This window comes from Ursus arctos, unplaced genomic scaffold (genome assembly GCF_023065955.2).
Source record: "Ursus arctos isolate Adak ecotype North America unplaced genomic scaffold, UrsArc2.0 scaffold_25, whole genome shotgun sequence".
Classification (NCBI taxonomy): Eukaryota; Metazoa; Chordata; class Mammalia; order Carnivora; family Ursidae; genus Ursus; species Ursus arctos.
In genome coordinates, this window is record NW_026622930.1 from 28247658 (window position 1) to 28265808 (window position 18151).

Here is an 18151-nt window from a genome sequence, read left to right on the forward strand (position 1 = left end):
ATATATAATGAAACCATTTATGCAAAAGAATATGATACTGTATATACATAAAAATCAAAGGTTCCCAAACTTCCTGAGTTCACGGCACCCTTAGCGTCTCAGTAACTTTTTCATGGTGCCCCTGGGCCAAAGAAACCACGTAACGGCTTTGTTTTTTAAATAGTCAGGTCCAAAGGACTTAATATATATCTATGCCCTAAAAACTTAGTAGCTATAAAGTACATATAAACTGAAAGAAAAAACAATGTTTACTGCATTCCTAAATAACCACAGTGTGTGCCTGCCGAGCACTCTACATCTTCCCAAACTTTGGAATCGGACTGGACCCCAACATACTCATTTTCCATTCCATTTTGATTTTTGCACAATACTGCCTTTTATCATAGCAACTGCCCTGAAAACCCAGATTTGCAAAGAAACGAATATAATGTGAAACACTGAACGTGGGGAAGTACGTTAAGCTCGTACTTTATGCAGTATTGGTCACACGTCAGATGTCGCGGTGCTTCCCTCAAGGATGCGGGATATCCTGGGGTGACACTGTGACTTCCCTGCAGCGGCCCAGGGTGCCCGGGCTCAGGGTGGGGACCACGGCATTTGACTATAAACAAAGATCCTTTCTGGAAAGTGAGATTGGATGGGAGGGAGAGAGACTTTTCTTTGGTACGCACGTCTGAATAGTTTGAACTTTATAATAAGCAAAATATAAAAGTAATAAAAGACTTTCATTACTTTTTTACAAAGATTTTTAATTTTTTTTAAAGATTCAATTTATTTATTTGAGGGTGGGAGAGAGAGAGAGCATGCAAGAGTACAAGTGGGGGAGAGGGGCAGAGGAAGAGGGAGAAGCAGGCTCCCTGCTCCTGACTCCCGAGGCTCCATCCCAGGACCCTGGGATCATGACCTGAGCCAAAGGCAGATGCTTAACTGACTGAGCCACCCAGGCGCTCCAGGCTTTTATTAGTTTTTATAAGGTTTTCTTCATTTCCAGAAAAGAAAGCAGAAAAAGAGCAAGAGTGAAAGTGAACGAGGGAGATATAAAGAAATGAAAAATGAAATAAAAAGTCTTCTAGCCGCGGGGCCGAGGGTCCCAAGACACACCACATCAGCTGTATCTGTGGGCTTCCCTCTGTGACTGTGACTCTGGCCCACGTCCCTCTGGGCTTTGGCTCCTCGGCTGATAAGTGAACGCATTACCTTCCCTCACAGGCAAAGAGCCAGTGGCAGTTACTCTCCATCAGCAGATTGATGAGAACCGCAGCTCGGGAGCCTGCCGTCTGGGTTCTGACCCTAACTCTGCTACCCACTCACTGTGTGACCTCGCAGAAGTTCATGAACTCCTCTGTGCCTCAGTTTCCTCATTGGTTCAATGACGAGAACACGGTTTACCTGTCGTGGGGACTCGAGGCAAGACACTTATACCATGTGGCTGGTGCCAAGTCTGTGCTGTTACACACAAACCAATTGGCCTACAGATTTTGCTCCCTCCAGCAGTCAGAACGGGGAGGTGTGGGGGCGCCTGGGTGGTGGTCGGCTGAGCGCACGACTCTTAGTTTCGGCTGGGGTCCCGATCTCAGGGTCGTGGGATAGAGCCCCGCATCTGTCAGGCTCTGCAGTCAGCAAAAAGTCTGATTCTGTCCCTCTGCTTCTGCACCGCCCCCCAAAATAAATAAATAAAATCTTAAAAAAAAAAAAGAACTAGGAAATGTGAAGGACTGTCCCTATTGTCACGATATCAAGGGGTCAGAGGAAGCCACTAAGGATCCATGTACAAACCGAAGCTATGGGGAGGTAGACCACGTGTGAGCAGAACTTAGTTAGGAGGTAACATGAGGGGTTTCTGTTCTAGCCATAAAAATAGTCAAATCAAGATAGGAAATAATATAATCTCACTATCTCATGATTTTTTCCCCACCTCTCTTTCCTCCCAAACATTAAAACTTTTTTTTTTCTTTTTTACCTCATCTCTATGTCCCATAAAGTGATATCGTCGCTGATCCAGGGGTTGGACGGCTCAGCCGGCATGATCAAAGGATCATACTCCACGTACTGTTCCGTGTAAGCAATTAAGCTGCAGGAGGGAAGCAAAGAAGGCCACTGATTTCCTGTAAAAAACCGTATTCTCTTTTACACAAACATTGTAACTGTCTTTGTGTAATTCTAAGTTAAAGGGAAACACCTTTACTCCTACTTCTGACAAATCGAACTGTTTCCATTTGTCTTTGTTCCCTTCTCATGCTGAATGTATCATCTTTGCAGGATGCAGTCATAGCGTACGTAGGTGTTTTACATCTTTTCCGCACTTGACTCTTTACCTGGACCCTGGTGCATCCCTCCCTGGCTGCACTAGCCTGACTGATACACAGGTCCAAACCTGCTTGTGTACCACTCTCTCACAGAGACTGCGGGTCTCAGGGCATCTGGGTCACACCAGGCGGCCAGCCAAGTGTTCCCAGCTGGGAGACTTCCTTATTACAAAGACTAAAATCCTGATAGAACAAAGGGAGGTAATGTATTATAAGCATTATTCCACAGAACGACTTAATTTTTCCAGTTATAATTTAAACGGCCACATAATCTTTTTAAAACAATAAAATAGTACTAAATGATTTCACACACACAAAAAGAGCAATTTTAGAAAAAAAAATACGGATTTTTTTTCTCTTATCCCTTTTCACAGACTTATACTTTCTACCTGTCTGCTTCCTTTACCACTTACCTGTGTATTTCTAAATTTTGGTTTTTTAGTTGTTGATTATCAATTTTAGATGAGGATTTAACTTTCCCTTCACCGGTCCCCAACTCCCCCACCCCCCACCTCCTCCCACGATCCTCCTAAGAGACATATAAAAATTTTTGTTCAATCAGTATTATTGTCCACATTATTAAACTAGATACAAGTTGATTTCAAATTGCTTTCTGCTGCGCTAAGTAGCACACTAGCCTCTTTGTTCTAACAAATCTGTAAAGCATCTAGCAATAATTTTTCCACATCTTAAACACATTACATAATCGTTGGTCAGTTCTGTCTCCCTGTCTCCCAGAGACCCTCTCCTCAAAGTCTTGAGTCCTCTTGCTTCGGTCTGGACTATTGGCTCTACACGCTTGATGTAAAATCCCCGCAATGGGACGTCCTTCCCTTCCGTGTGGAGCCCTGGCTTTTCTGGACTTTGAGTCTGTTTACTGGTTTTACTCCCTGGTTGTGTTGAAATACTCCTTGAGTAGTTCCCTAAGAAAGGAAGCATAAAGGCTAACTATTTCAAGTCCTTGCGGGTCTCAACATGTTGTTATTTTATCTTTATACTTGGCTGACAGTGCTGGACACAGAACCCCAGGTTAAAAAACCTTCAGAGTTCTGAGGGCGACGTTCTGCTGTGCTTTTTAGCATCCAGTTACTGCTGAGAAGTCTGGATCCAGTTTGATTCTTGTTCTTTTCCTTGGTGTCTTTCCTCTCTGGAAACAGAGCCTTCTCTTTATTGTTGCAGTGCCCTGAGATTTCACGCTGGCCCTTGCTGGTTGTTTCTATTTACTGTGCTGGGTATAAGGTGCAAGAGATTAAAAAAAAAATTTCCCAGAAGTATTATTTCTTTGCTCATTTCATACCCTTCGTTTCCTTGGTGTTCTCTTGCTATAATTCTTTCTAGTTGAACGTTGGACATTCTGGAATGGTAATCTAATTTTCTCAAATTCGCTCTGCCATTTTTCATCTTTTTGTCTTTTTGCTTGACAGTCCTTTCCATCTTGTTATTTTTCTTTCTTTTTTTTTAAAATTTGGGCTATCACTTTCTTAAGTTTCCAGCGCTCACTCTTGCTTATCATAGGATCTAGTTCCTGATGCATGGATGAAATATCTTCTGACACCTGATATTATATTTCTTCTTTTTTAAAAAAAGATTTATTTATTTATTTATTTTGGAGACAGAGAGTGCGAGGGGAGGGGGAGGGGCAGAGGGAGAGGGAGAGAGAATCTCAAGCAGACTCCTTGTTGAGGACAGAGCCCAAGGTGGGGCTCAGTCCCACGACCCTGAGATCATGACCTGAGTTGAAATCAAGAGTTGGACACTCAACAGGCTGAACCACCCAGGTACCCCTGAAATTAATATTTCTGAGGATATTAATTCCATATTTCTATTTTCTGTTTTTTTTTAATAGGTTTTGGTTCCTCCAAGTCCCTTTTGCTCTTGTTTGCATCATACTCCATCACATTGGGGTTTCCCTTGAGTGTCTGGAAAATCTCTGGACATCCACTTGTGCCTAAGAGTAAAATACTAAAACCTGCTTGGAGACTCAGTGTGTATGTGGACAGTGCTTCGTTGTCAGGTCAGGGATAGCTCACCAGATTTTCACTAGAGCTCCAAATGAAGGATCTGGGGACTTTCCTCATGGGACATTTGTTTTTCTCTAGAGCAAGTGTAAGTAAACATTTTCTGCAAGACTCAGTAAATATTTCAGGGTTTACAGGCCAGATGCTGTCTGCTGCAACTACTCGGCTCTTCTGTTGCAGCAAAAAGCAGTCATAGATAATTCATGAATGAATGTGTGTGACTGGGTTCCAATAAAACTTTATTTGCAAAAACAAATAGGGTGGAGTAGACTTGGCCCACAGGTTGTAGTTTCCTAGTGTCTTGCCCGTGGGCATGTACAACTAGCTCCTGGAGGGCTGAGAGCCAGGCAGAGACGGGATGGAGGGTCCCACGGTTCAGTATGTAGATCTTCCATTAGTTCGCTGTTTTTACCTGGCCGTTTATGATGTGAGGTGCCCGAATTCTGAACTGATGTGACTCAATTTCTCTGGAGAATAAACTGCCCATCTTCTATGGTGGTAGAAACTGGGGAGAGATAGTTTCCTAGTGGGGCAGGTATCTAGGGATCCAAAGATCCAGAGACAGACTTTACCCATTCCTCTGAGTTGGCCCCACACTTTATTCTTGCTCTCCATGGTCTCTGGTACCTTCAAGAGCCAAGACCAAATTTTGGGGCAATCTGGCTCACTTTGTTAGAATACTGACACTCTGAACATGTAGGTTATAAAGTTCTTCATTCTGTCCCCAACCATCTTGTCTTTTTCTTTTTTAATTAAATTTTGAAATATTTCAGGAATACAGAAAGGCATAAGAATTGTAAGGACATCACCTTTGTACTCACCACCCAATTTAAAAAAATACAGTAGAGACAAGGGCCCACGGTTATGCCCTAATTCCATAGACTCTCAATCTTGGAGAACTTTGTTGAAACTGTTAAACCATTAATTTGTTGACCGTGTCATTCATATCATTTTTATTCCTTTACTTACATGTGGCTTTTGAGGTGGGAGAGAAGATATGCGTCAGTCCACAATACTATCATGAGTGAATTTATTATGATTAATGTCATCATTTCCTTTGTAGTAGATACAGATTTCACATTTTTTAGTATACATAGTGCTGTAGAACACTGTTGTTCACATAGGTTTTTCCATCTTTCGGGTTATTTATTTAGAATTAACACCCAATGTGGAATTATTGGGCCAAAAGGTATGAATATTTGTATGCTTATTGATCCACAATAAAACTTTTCTCTAAGCGCGGCCAACTTGACTGTCACCAGTCTCTCCTGAAATGAGAAATCCAGAGCCACAGTTCTTACTACTGAATTGCAGAGGGCAAGCATGGTCAACTACTGCTGAAAGTGTGAAGAAGTTAGCCAGCAGCTACACCTCGCTGCCACTCCAGAAGTGTGGTCCACAAACCCGCAGCGCAGTCAGCACCTGAGCACTGCTAAGAAATGCAGAAGCCCAGTCCCACCCCAGACCTCCAGGCTCAGAACTGCATTTCAACCAGATTCCCCAGGGGACTCATAGGCACAGCGAAGTTTGAGAAGCACCGCATCTTCTTCTTCGAGTTTCTGAGGGGCTCAGGACACACAATCAAAATGAAGGAGCCTGGGATACTTTCAGTTTTCAACATGGCTGCAGACTTCCCAACCCCTCACAGCCTCCTCGCTGTCCCGGGTGTGGGCTGTTGCCCAGAGGGAGTGTAGAAGGAGCACTGGCCCAAGTTGGAAAACCTTGGTTCTTGTTCTTGGGTGAACCATTTAAGTGATCTTTGTCAAGTTCGCCATGTTACATAATGGCCTCGTTGACCACTCGGGACCATTTGTGAAAAAATGGAAAAGTATTTTGGAAGAATCTTCCAAATCTTCTATACATGCAAGATATGCGATTGCAACCACCACGTGTAGTGGAGGCACGTTGTCCTTGTAGGAGCACAAGGCAGGCAGTGTGCCCAGATGGGCCTTTGTCCCTAAGAGCTTTGGAACCTCTTCAGGCTCTGGGGCAGCACCATGGCAAGAAGGGCGCTGTGACAGCGCCACAGGGAGCTGTGCCTTTGCCGCTTGGGATACTTCCATTCTTTCTGAAGGAAATGGGTCGTGCATTAAGGTACGTAATAGTTTCTCAGGGCTGCTGTAACACATGACCACTAATTTGGTGACTTTAAATGACGGAAGTCTACTCTCTCTTACTTCTGAAGGCTAGAATTTCTGAAATCAAGGTGTCAGCAGGCCTCTGCTCCCTCTGGGGACTTGAGGGGAAGAATCCCTCCTCACCTTCTCCAGCTTCTCGTGGCTCCAGGAGGTCCTTGGCTCGTGGATGTGTAACTCCAGTCTCCGCCTCTGTCCTCACAGGACTTCTCCTCTGGATCTGGGCCTTCTTCCCATCTCTCTCTTGCTTGTTATTGGATTTAGGGTCCACTGGGATAATCCAGGATGAGTTCATTTTTACTGTTCGAATTTACATTTGCAAAGACTCTTTTCCCAGATAAAGTCACATTCGTGGGTCCCGTGGATTAGGACTTGCACATACCCTTTTGGGGGCCACTATTCAACCCCCTATAGGAAATGTGGAACAATCCAGGCATGAGGCCGGAGAGGGCACACTTGACCCCCGGACTCCTTCACTCAGATCGGCACAAAAACTAACCAGCCACTGGTAACCTCAATCCTGTTTCCGGGACGATGGGCCACGTGCGAGGTGTCTGAGTCCTGATGAGGTGCTGGGGCTTTCCTGATTATGCTGTACTTGGGCATCCACGTAATTCTCAGAATTTCAGATGGTGGGTGTAGTCCATGGGGCTCTCCTTAGCGGTGACACCTTTGTCTCCCAGAATGTCTGCCCCTGGCCATTCCAATGACCTCAGCCTCCAGTGGCCCCAATCTCCAATCAAAGACTTCTACCGGAGCAGCCCCAGGCAAAGGGTGTGTGTGTCTGTGAGGGGGGTGGTCTTCTAACTAGTTAATTTCAAGCTATGGGGGATTTTTTTTTTCAACCAGAAATGGATTTCCCACAAATAATACATAGGGATGGAAAAACAAAACTTCCTCCCCTGCCTTCCTTACCCCTCCTCAGATTTCCACGAGACAGGCTGGAGGTTTTACCAGCTGCCTCCCCAGGTTGTTTTATGAGATCTGCCACGTGGCCACACCTTATCTGGTGAAGGCAGGTCTGACCGGCCATGCCACACCTAGGTTCCTGGATGGAGCCCATCAGGAGTGCCTGGGATGAGAGGAGGCAGGGGAGGCTCAGGAAAGGCTGGGTGAGAATTCTGAGTACTTGGGCACTCGGGGAGCCTGCCGGTTGGTGGCCTGTTATTCATTGCCAGTGAAGATAGCGGCCGTGCTGACCAGCCCGAGGCAGCAGCACCTTACAGGGCCAGGGAGCAGCTAGGAGGATGTAAGCTGTAATGAAACACGGGCTCACAGCCAGGTCTCTTTTAGAGAAATTTGGGGATGCCTTCAGAGGGTGGAGGAGAGGTGGTGAGATTAACGGTAATGTTGGTTCAAGAGAAGTGGTCGAGAGCCCAAGGACAGATTTTGTAACCATTGAAGTTAAGAGCCCAAGATAGGACTATGCAACCGGCATTAAGTGTGACTGAAGTTGTTGCTATGGCTTCGCCCCACATCATGCCTTCTCAGTGCAGCGTTCAGACAGAACCCTAGATATGCGTGGAAGAACATGTGAAGAGAGGGGCAAGAACTCCCTACAGAAATGCACGACAATCTGTACCGAAGCAACAGAGCTCAAATCAGAATGATCACTAATCAGTCACCCAGCGCCAGTGATGGGCAGCCTTGGTCAGCAGGGGAATTTGTTGTATTGGAAGAGGTACAGCTACATAAATCAAGTTGGTTAGAGGCTTTGTAAAGAAAACAGTAAAATTGTATGGGCATGTGCATTGTGAATGTAATATTTTAGTGGTAGAAGTGGGATGTACTGACTGAACCATCAGAATTAGACAGGGCTTACACCAGGACCTTCTGATCAAGCAAGAGACTTGGAATTTTTTTTTTAAGACAGGGAGGGAGGCAGGTGCAGAGGGGAAGGGAGAGAGAGAATCTCAAGCAGACTCCCCACTGAGCAAAGAGCCCGATGGAGGGCTCGATCTCACGACCCTGAGATCATGACCTGAGCCGAAATCAAGAGTTGGATGCTTAACCAACTGAGCCACCCAGAGGCCCTGAAACTGGGAAAATTTTAAAGGTAATTTAGAAAGGAAGATCTTGAGTTTCCAAGAGGAAGAGAGAGATTGAATGGTGTATTAGTTTTTTACAGCCGCTATAACTAACTGCTACATACTTAGTGGCTTAAAAAAGTGTTAAATGTATGACCTTATAGTTCTAAGGGTCAGAAGTCTGAAATGGACCTTGTGGGGCTAAAATCAAGGTGTCAGCAGGACCGAGTTCCTTCTGGAGGCTCAAGAGGAGAATCCATTTCCTTGCCTTTTCCCCCTGGTAGTGGTGTCCCACATTCCTTGGCTCCTGGCCCTCTTCCCTCTTCAAATCCAGCAATGCCTGGCCAAGGCTGGCCTACACTGCGTCACTCTGACACTGATCCTTCTGCCTCCCTTGTCTACACAAGGACTCTCCTGGTTACACTGGGCCCACTGGATAATCCAGGGTAATCCCCTATGTTAGGTTAACTAACTAGCAACCTTAGTTCCATCTGCAAACCCCCCTTTGCCTAATCCCCCCAAATGCCTAACACATTTACAGATTGTGGGGATTAGGATCTGGGCTTTGAGCGACTATGATTCTGTCTTCCACAGGTAATTTGAGAGGCATTTGTGCAGAAGGTAGGGAGTGAAGTCACTTGCCGGAGGGTGTGGTGGTAGGTAAAATGTCTATACCAGGCCTGCGTGGACTTTTGAGAATGGCACCAACATGTTTTATTGCATTGTCATTGTTACAACCTATCAAATAAACTCAGTGCTCGTGAAGCTATGCTCGCCTGTGTCCTGTTTGCCATCACTGCATGGAAAAGACAGGGAACAGCAAAGTGCCTTCTTCTGGAGCTTCCTATGAGTGGCTTTGGCTCTTAGTAGTCTGTTGCCTTAATCCTGTCCTAGCTTTGCGGGGTTGATCCTTCTCAGAGAGAGGGCAGAGAAGGTTAACTCCATAGTTGGGGTGGCAGAGGACTGAGAGAAGGTGAAAGAAGACCCCACCCCAGGAAGAGATGGAAGAAGATCTCCTCTTCCCTAATCTTCTCAACACCATGCGCCTGGCCAGAAACAGCACAAGGCATGGAGTGAGAGCAAGCATGGCTCACCTTGCCCCTGCTCATCTGGGCTGAAGGTGTCTTATGCTTAGGAGCTAACACTTGCAAACACTTCCCCATATAGAGGAAAGGAACACAGGGTTGGTTACCTGGGATAAGACCTAAGCTTCATGCAGAGAGAGTACAAGGCCTTTGGGTCTGAATCTGGGCTGTGCAATGCCATTTCTTACGTGTGAAAAGAGGTACAAATGGAGACAGAAATGTCATTGATGAATACAGTGAGTGTACTTGGTTGGGTTGACCTTCGTGCTGTGTCTCTTGGGGTCCGAGTGAAGCAGCTAGGTTCTTGGGTGGGGAGAAGCCCTCCAGAATGGGTGAACTAGCCCAGAAGATGTCTCTGGCTCTTGCTCAATCTTACCCGTCTCCTGGAAATTGCACCCCAACATGTACCCAGGGCTACTTTAAGGGTGGCCAAGTGCTTATAAGCCCTGCACCTGGCCACAGTTGATCTGTCCAGGAACAGATACCTTACTGACCCAAGCTGGGTTACTACCCTTTTTCTCTAGCTTCAAGTGTAGAAACTGCGGTTACAGAGTTCAGGGGCTGGAGGCAGTCCTGTTTCCTAACATCTGTTTGTGATGAAAGAGGATGAGGCCAATGTGGAAAGTGGAGCAGGACAAGAGGTGAAGAAGGAGCCTCGGAAGTGTTTGGGGCCCTGGCTCCAGCGATTTTTTTTTTTTTAAGTAGGCTCCATACCCAGTGCGGAGCCCAATGTGGGGCTCAAACTCATGACTCTGAGATCAAGACCCGAGCCCAGATCAAGAGTCAGATGGACACTCAACCGACTGAGCCACCCAGGCACCCCCCTGGCTTCAGCTGTTCTTGAGCCTAGTGGTATTGCTGGCCTTCCCTGAGCTTAACTCTGCAGCTTCTCCTTGCATTCTGTGGGTCTGCAGATGCCCCTTTTTGCAGAACTAGGTTCAAACTGGGGTTCTATTGCCTGGCCACAAAGCAATAGAATTGAAAAAAGAATGACAGTGGTGGGAATGTGAAGGGGATTTCATGGAGGCAGCCCTTTGTAGCACTAGCCAGAGAGGTTTCCTCTCCCCCAGAGCATGCACTTCCTTGCAGTGCACAGACAAGATATCAGAGTCTCCTGGAGACATACAAAGACAAAGAAACGGGCCAGCAGGCAATGAGGGAGGTAGCAGTACCGCTGGAGTCCAAAGTCAACATCAATGACTGCAGGAAGACTTGAGAGAGGACAGGAAAAGCACAGAGAAAACAGAGAGGCAGAGAGGCATGGCAAGAGCTTTGCAGACAGATGGCACATAACAGCACACAAGCAACAATGTCCACAGATCGCTGGGTGTGGGTGGCACCAAAGCAGAGTTGGGAGGTGTGACAGACTGAATTGTGCCCCCCCCCAATTTCATATGTTGAAGCTCTAACCTTGCAATGTGACTGTTTTGAAAATAGGGCCTTTAAGGAGGTCCTTAAGGTTAAGCGAGGTCATGGGATGGGGCTCTGATTGGATAGGACTTCAGTCATAAAGAGAGGAAGAGACACCAGATCTGTGTGTGTGTGTGTGTGTGTGTGTGTGTGTGTGTGTGTGTGCGCGTGTGCACAGGGGAAAGGCCATGTGAGGACACAGCAAGCAGGAGGTCATCTGCAAGCCAGGAAGAGAGGCCCCACCAGAAACCAGCCCTGCCGGCACTTCAATCATAGACTTCCAACCTCGGGAACTGTGAGAAAATAAATGTCTGTTGTTTAGGTCACCCAGTCTGTGGTATTTTGTTACGACCACCTGAGCTGACTAACACAGGAGGAAGTGGAAAAGATAAAATAAATACAGGAAATCTGGAGGAAGTCCATTAGGAGCATGATCTCTCATTGAGCAGATTGAACATTCCTTGTTCCCTTATCTCTGCCTCCTTCTGATTAGTATATGGTGTTGTTATTATCAAAGGCCAAATTCTCACATCATTAGAAGATGTTGACACACCAACCATTAACAAATGCTCTACCCACCATCATCAGGTGCTTTGAGCTGGTTCTTGGGTGAGTATGGAGCTGGCCAATCTATCCCCATAGTCCTTTGCATTTCCTTGCAGAAAGGGGCAGAAATTCACCACCTGGCTGCCAAGGGTAGAGCCCATGGTCAGTCATTCAGTCAACATTATTCAGTACCTACTTGTGCCATGAAATAGTGAACAGCTCTCTGGATCACCAGACGAGGCTCACATGGAGGTAATAGCAAAGCCAGGGCTTCTGACAACTTCGACCAGTAGTCGTGAGTTATTATACACACACACTCACTCACACACACGCACACACACACATTTTATATATGGAAGCTCATATATATGACATATATATGTTATATATATTACAGTTGACCCTTGAACAACACAAACAACATGGGGGTTGGGGCACTGAACCCCCGTGCAGTCAAAAATCCGTGCAATTTTTGACTCCCCCAAAACTTAACTGCCAATAGCCTACTGTTGACCAAAGCCTTACTGATAATATAAACAATGCATATTTTGTATGTTATATGTCTGATGTGTTGTATTCTTACAATAAGGTAAGCAGAGAAAAGAAAATGTTATTAAGAAAATCATAAGAGAAAAAACACTTGTAGTACTATATTATATTTATTGAAAAAAATCCGTGTATAATGGAGTTCAAACTCATGTTGTTCAAGGGTCAACTAACTGGATATATATAATAGGGGGTTATTAATATAGATTGTTAATTAGGTTCTACCTTTGATAAACCTAGAGAGGAGAGAAATAACAAAAGTGTATTTACCAACTTGCATTCCCACCAACAGTGTAAGAGGGATCCCCTTTCTCCACATCCTCTCCAACATTTGTTGTTTCCTGCCTTGTTAATTTTTGCCATTCTAACTGGTATAAGGTTCCTTAAAACATTAAAAATAGAGTTACCCTATGACCCAGCAATTGCACTACTGGGTATTTACCCCAAAGATACAGATGTAGTGAAAAGAAGGGGCACATGTACCCCAGTGTTCATAGCAGCATTGTCCACAATAGCCAAACTACGGAAGGAGCCAGATGCCCTTCAACAGATGAATGGATAAAGAAGATGTGGTCCATATATACAATGGAATATTACTCAGCCATCAGAAAGATGAATACCCACCATGTGAATCAACATGGACAGAACTGGAGGGAATTATGCTAAGTGAAGTAAGTCGAGCAGAGAAAGACAATTACCATATGGTTTCACTCATATGTGGAACATAAGGAATAGCATGGAGGACATTAGGAGAAGGAAGGGAAAATAATGGCGGGGGAATCAGAGGAGGAGACGAACCATGAGAAACCATCAACTCCAGAAAACAAACTGAGGGTTTCAGAGGGGAGGGCGGGATGCGTTAGCCTGGTAATGGGTATGAAGGAGGGCACGTATTAATAGCAATGAGCACTGGGTATTATATGCAAATAATGAATCGTGGAACACTACATCAAAAACTAACGAATTACTGTATGGTGATTAACATAACGTAATAAAAAAAAAGTGAATTTAGAAAACTTTTAGTCCAAGCACTTAAAAAAATCTGAGAGAAAAGTTTTAGAATTCATCCCCTCTCCCTTAACAAAAAATAAAGACACAGTTTTCCTATAAATTGTACAGAATATGACAAAAAAAAGCAAGACAGGTGCGTTGGAGGAAAAAGTGATGGGTCAAGGGGTCCTGGAGGGGACCCCTAGAGCGACACACACATATGGAGTGTGGTCCACAGAGCAGGTGTGGGAGAAGATGGAGACACAGAGTCCAGGGAGATGGACAGTGAGGGATGGCTCACAGCTGTGGGACAGCAAAGCATGGAGTGTAAAGTGTGACAGTGACCGTCATTCCCACTTTAGAGATAGAATGCAAATGCGCTACAGCGCTCAGGAAATCGGGGCCTTTGAATGGGGAGGGAACCTGGAAACGGAGTGTGGGAAAGGTTACTAGGAGAGTGTATTTGCAGCCCCTTTCTCTGTAGGTGTGGTTTTCTAGAATCGATGCCTAAAGGGAACCAGGACAGGAAGAGGCTCTGGTGAGAGAGGGAAAGGAAAAGCAAGCAGACTGCGGGGAGGGAAGAGGAACTTTTGGCTCCCATTCGTTCGTTTGTTTGTTCATTCATTGATCCAATTTTTTCACGTTGGAGAAGGTGAGGAAAAGAGAATATAAAGAACTCCTAAACTGTGGGTCACCAAGAGAAAATACATTCCATGGAGAAACGCGGGATGAGTGAAGGGATGTGAGGGTGAATTTAGCCCCCTCTGAAAGAAGAGTATATGACAGGCCAGGTATCTCAGCCCTTCTAGGTTTGGGTCTGGATACAATCGCCCTGGCTGTCCCATTGCCTCTGATCTTTCCTTCTCTGGCATCTAAGGTAGGCCGGGAGAAAGAAGCAAGGATCCCACGGTGTAAAAGCAAAATTGTAATGATCTCTTTGGCCCCTTTTTTCCTTCCCTGAAACTATCATTAAACATTAAGTTCATGGACTTCCATCACCCTTGCAGGTTTTTAATAACCCTTAGGGTATCCAGCCCCTTGCTGTCTTATCTCATTTCGTTAATTACATTTCACCATCATGCAGGGTTGGGAGGCAGAGAAGGAACCAGCATCCAATTTCAGAGAGCAGCCGTGATCCCGAGATGGGCAAGCCAGACGACGTAAAAAATCAATTCAGCAGTCAGCTGTGAGGCACAAATGGCTCCCAGGGAGAGGGTAAGGACAGCCAAGTACACAGGCGGATAGGGACTGAGACAACTCGATCTCTCTGGGTGGGGCAGTGCGGTGTGACTCCTGCAGTGACTGGGCATAGCTCAGTGCACTGGGAGTGGGGGGAAATCTCTGCAGAAACCCTGCAAAACGTAGAGACTTTTCAGACCACTTGGAACTAAAATGTATACAGTTTTGCATTCCCAAATTGGTTTGTCAAGTGCTGTACGGCTTGAGTGAATAAAAAAGGGGCTCTGTTGAGGACCCTGGCCAAGGACGGTAAGACCTCAATTATTTGGCAATCTCCACTATTGCGGGAACACAGGTGAGATATATGACTTAAAGGGCCTCTGAGCCGAGGCTACGATGACATAAACCCTCTGCCTTGAGGCATTCAGAAGAGCACACCCCTTGGAAAAGACTCTTGACTCTTGCTTTAGGACCAAGGCTAAGGGACTTGGTCATTTGATCTCCTGGTATGGTAGATCAATTTAGAAACGAGTCTATTTCTCCAGCCCTTGAATATGGTCTGGGCTTGTACATGTGTTAGCCAATAAAATACAGCAGAAGTGACAGAGAGTCCGTTCCAAGTCCTTAAGAGGCTTTGCCTGCTTCTACTCTCTCTCCTGGAATTCTGCGATTCCCACGTGAGCGAGGTCAAACACGCCGGAGGAAGAGAGACTGTGTGAGGGAGAGCACCGGACCCCGGCTGGAGCCAAGCGTGTGAGAGAGCCCGGCCAAGGTCACAGAGCTGCCTCCCCAGTCCCTGGCTGCACACAGACACAAGCCCGAGCCCAGCGGAGCCGGTTGGCACCCAATCGTGAGCAAAGGCCCACTGTTGGAAGCCACTAGGTTTTGAGGTCGGTTATTACTCAGCGATATCTAACTGAAACACCTGGTCTGCTACAGCTTGTTGACGGGGAACAAGAAAACAAGCCACCAACCAAACAACGAAAAACGCAGAAACAGAGACTCCAAGGTTGGAATGGTCTGGGGCTGTTTGGGGAAAGGGAAGCAGTCTGTGGCCTTCGTAAGACCCTGATCACTGGTGGTTTCGAAGCGCAGTATAATTAACTGAAATAAACAGTGTCCTTTCTTTAAGAAGGCAAGCGCATGAGCCGTACTTAAGAAAGATTCTCGTTTGGGGACACCTGGGTGGTGCAGTCACTTGGGCACGTGATTCTTGGTTTTGGCTCAGGTCATGATCTCAGGGTCATGGGATCGAGCCCTGCGTCAGGCTCCGTGCTTAGCACAGAGTCTGCTTGGAGTTTCTCTCCCCCTTTCTCACTACCCCCCTTTCTGTCTCTCTCTACTAAATAAATCAACCTTAAAAAAAAAAAAAGAAAAATATTCTTATTTAAAATAGTTAACATAAAAAGCTTAAGGTGTGAAACGTTATTTATCTGGGAAATTCACTTGTGTGTGCAGGGACCCCACTATCTGAAGCAAAAATCGGGCAACATCTTTGATAGGACTCTTCCAGGGCCAAAAGGCAGCGTATGCTGGGAAATGGAGTTTTGTGGCCATGATGTTGGCCTTCAGCCACTCATGGTGACAATGGGACAGTGAGATTGAAACCGGGATGACCGGAGAAGATCTGCACAGAATAACCAAACTCTTCCCATCTGGCCCTTCCTTCCTCAGAGGTGCCAGACTAGTGGTGCCACGGGAGGCAGCCAGGGGCAGACACACAGACGTGGACGGCAGGGCCAGCCTTCGTGGGTGGCCCGCAGGGCTCTCTGCAGCGGACTGAAAAGAGACAGGGCGGGGGAACTGCAACCGCACAAAGCTGCCTTCTTCAGGACCAGCTTCACTCCTAGGCTTGCCCTTTGCTGCTTCCTCTGAACACCGTACATCCCGTTCATTCTGTTCCATGTACCTGAAGTCTGCTCCTTTCCAAGACACCATTAAGCACCACAGGGGAAAGTGATAAAAATAATGGTTCATATTCACTGCATATGTAGTAAGTGCCAAGGACTGGGTGAAGCTCGGGTCCTGGATGAACTCATTAACTGTACTGCACTCTCTCCTTTAAAGGAGTAGAACAGAGGCACAGAGAGATAAAGCTACCTGCCCAAGGTCACACAGTTAGACAATAGCAGAGGCAGGATCCCAGCCCGGAGGGATGGCTCCACACCCATCCCCTAAATCGTTCTGCTCTGCTCCTTCCGTAGGCAAGTGTCCTTATTCCCTTGCTGGCTGGGTGTGGCCACAACCTTTGACCACAACCCTGAGCCCATCACCAGTCCTGACGCCTCTTCCCAGCATCAGCTCGTGGGGAACTGAATGACAGGTGCCTGTTCTCAGGGGGATGAGGTCCTTCATCTGACGGCTAATTACACCCGTCACCTGCCGCGGGCCCAGGGACAGCAGCCCCGGCACGGGGGTGTGTGCGCCCACCTGAGACAGCGCAGCTTTCAGCTCCGGTGAGCAGAGCAGTGCACCCAAGGCCGGCTGCCAGCACCACCTCCCCGTCCCCGCCCACGCCGAGCCGCTGACAGGCAGAGGCTCCAGGCGGCTTTATCTCCAGCTCACACCCGTCTCCTCTCCCTCCTGCTCTCTATCTGGGAGTTTCCTTGCGCTTCTAATGAAAAACCCTTGTGTCACATTGAAAAGTTGCCAGTTACTGCTGCTGGGAATAAAATCCAGTCTCTGCTGGGCGGAGACTCCCGAAGCTTCGAGCTGGGAGTGAGGAGTGGCGGGCTGGAATAGTCCCTCCGGTGCCAGTGGAGCAGCCTCTCGGGCATAATGAGATGGTGCCGGGGGGGGGGGGGGGGGGGGACCCTCCCTGACAGCGGAAAACAAACAAACACACACCAGGCCCTGCCAGGCTCCCCACCCCACTGGACTGTCTCCCTGCCTGGCCTCAGGCCCCAGCACACCAGCCAGGGGTCAGTGGGCTTCCTTGGGCTGACTGGTTCAGGCTCTTGCCCCATAGCCGCAGAGGTCAGACCAAGCTGGGTGCCCCTTCTCCTGTGAGCTCTCAGGTCAGTGGTTTCCCCGAATCCTCGGAGCCCTGCTCAGTCCACTTGCAAAATGCCGGCTCCTCTGGATCATGTGGAGTCACCGGATCCAAACCCCCAGAGCTAGGGTTTGGGAAACCCCACTCTGAAGCCATCCCTGCCTGGACTGTCTGCTCAAAACCACTGGACCTGAACGACTTGACCCAAGGAAAGATGCTCCCGTCCCTCTCCCCTCTCCCCCCACATGCTCTCCTAGGACTGCAAACTCTCACGTGCCCTTCGAAGGCAAGGTGTCACGAGCACTGATTCTCCCAGCACACGAGGACAGCCATTCCTGGCCCCCTTGCGCAGACAAAGAAGCCCGGAGTCCCTTACAGGCTACGGTACCAACGCAGGCAAGGTCATCCTGCTACCTCACTTATGGGCATTCTCTGGGACAAAGGCAACCACAGCGAGATCGGAAAAGCAACTTTAGAGCCTGGTACTTGGGAAGCCCCACATCATGACAGTCGGGGGAGGCAGCCCCGGGGCTGGCAGAGTGAGCGGTGGCCCCGACTCCACAGTAATTTGTGTCAAAGTGTGAGCTGAGCTCCAGCCACCGGCCACCTTCCGGAGCGCTGGTGTTGGGGAAAATGGGAATCTCGGTGATTCTTACTTGGGGCGATTTTGCCTCCCTCATGGCCCTGCCCGGAAATGTTTGATGATGTCTGAAGACATTTTTGACTGTCATGATTGTGAGGTGAGTTTTGGCATCTGGTAGGTAGAAGTCGGGAATGCTGCTAAAATGCACAGGACTGCCCAGAATGTCAATAGGGACATTACCAGCGAGTCCCGGAATAGACAGAGATGCCAGCCCACATCCAGGGCTGTCCTTGGCCCCCCTGAACACAGGGTGTTCATTTAGGACTTTGGGTTT

General features: G+C 47.3%; 1 protein-coding gene across 19 annotated transcripts in view; it reads right to left on the reverse strand.

The window, feature by feature from the left end:
- The window catches only part of RGS6 (regulator of G protein signaling 6), a 581147-nt gene that overhangs the window by 86890 nt on the left and 476106 nt on the right, over positions 1–18151 (reverse strand). For 15 of the 19 annotated variants that reach the window (XM_057318706.1, XM_048220080.2, XM_057318708.1 and 12 more), the window contains exon 13: positions 1961–2071. The exons of the other annotated variants lie outside the window; for them this stretch is intronic. In XM_057318706.1, the coding sequence (XP_057174689.1) occupies positions 1961–2071 (111 nt within the window). The remainder of the gene's footprint in view (positions 1–1960; positions 2072–18151) is intronic. 19 annotated transcript variants of the gene reach the window in all.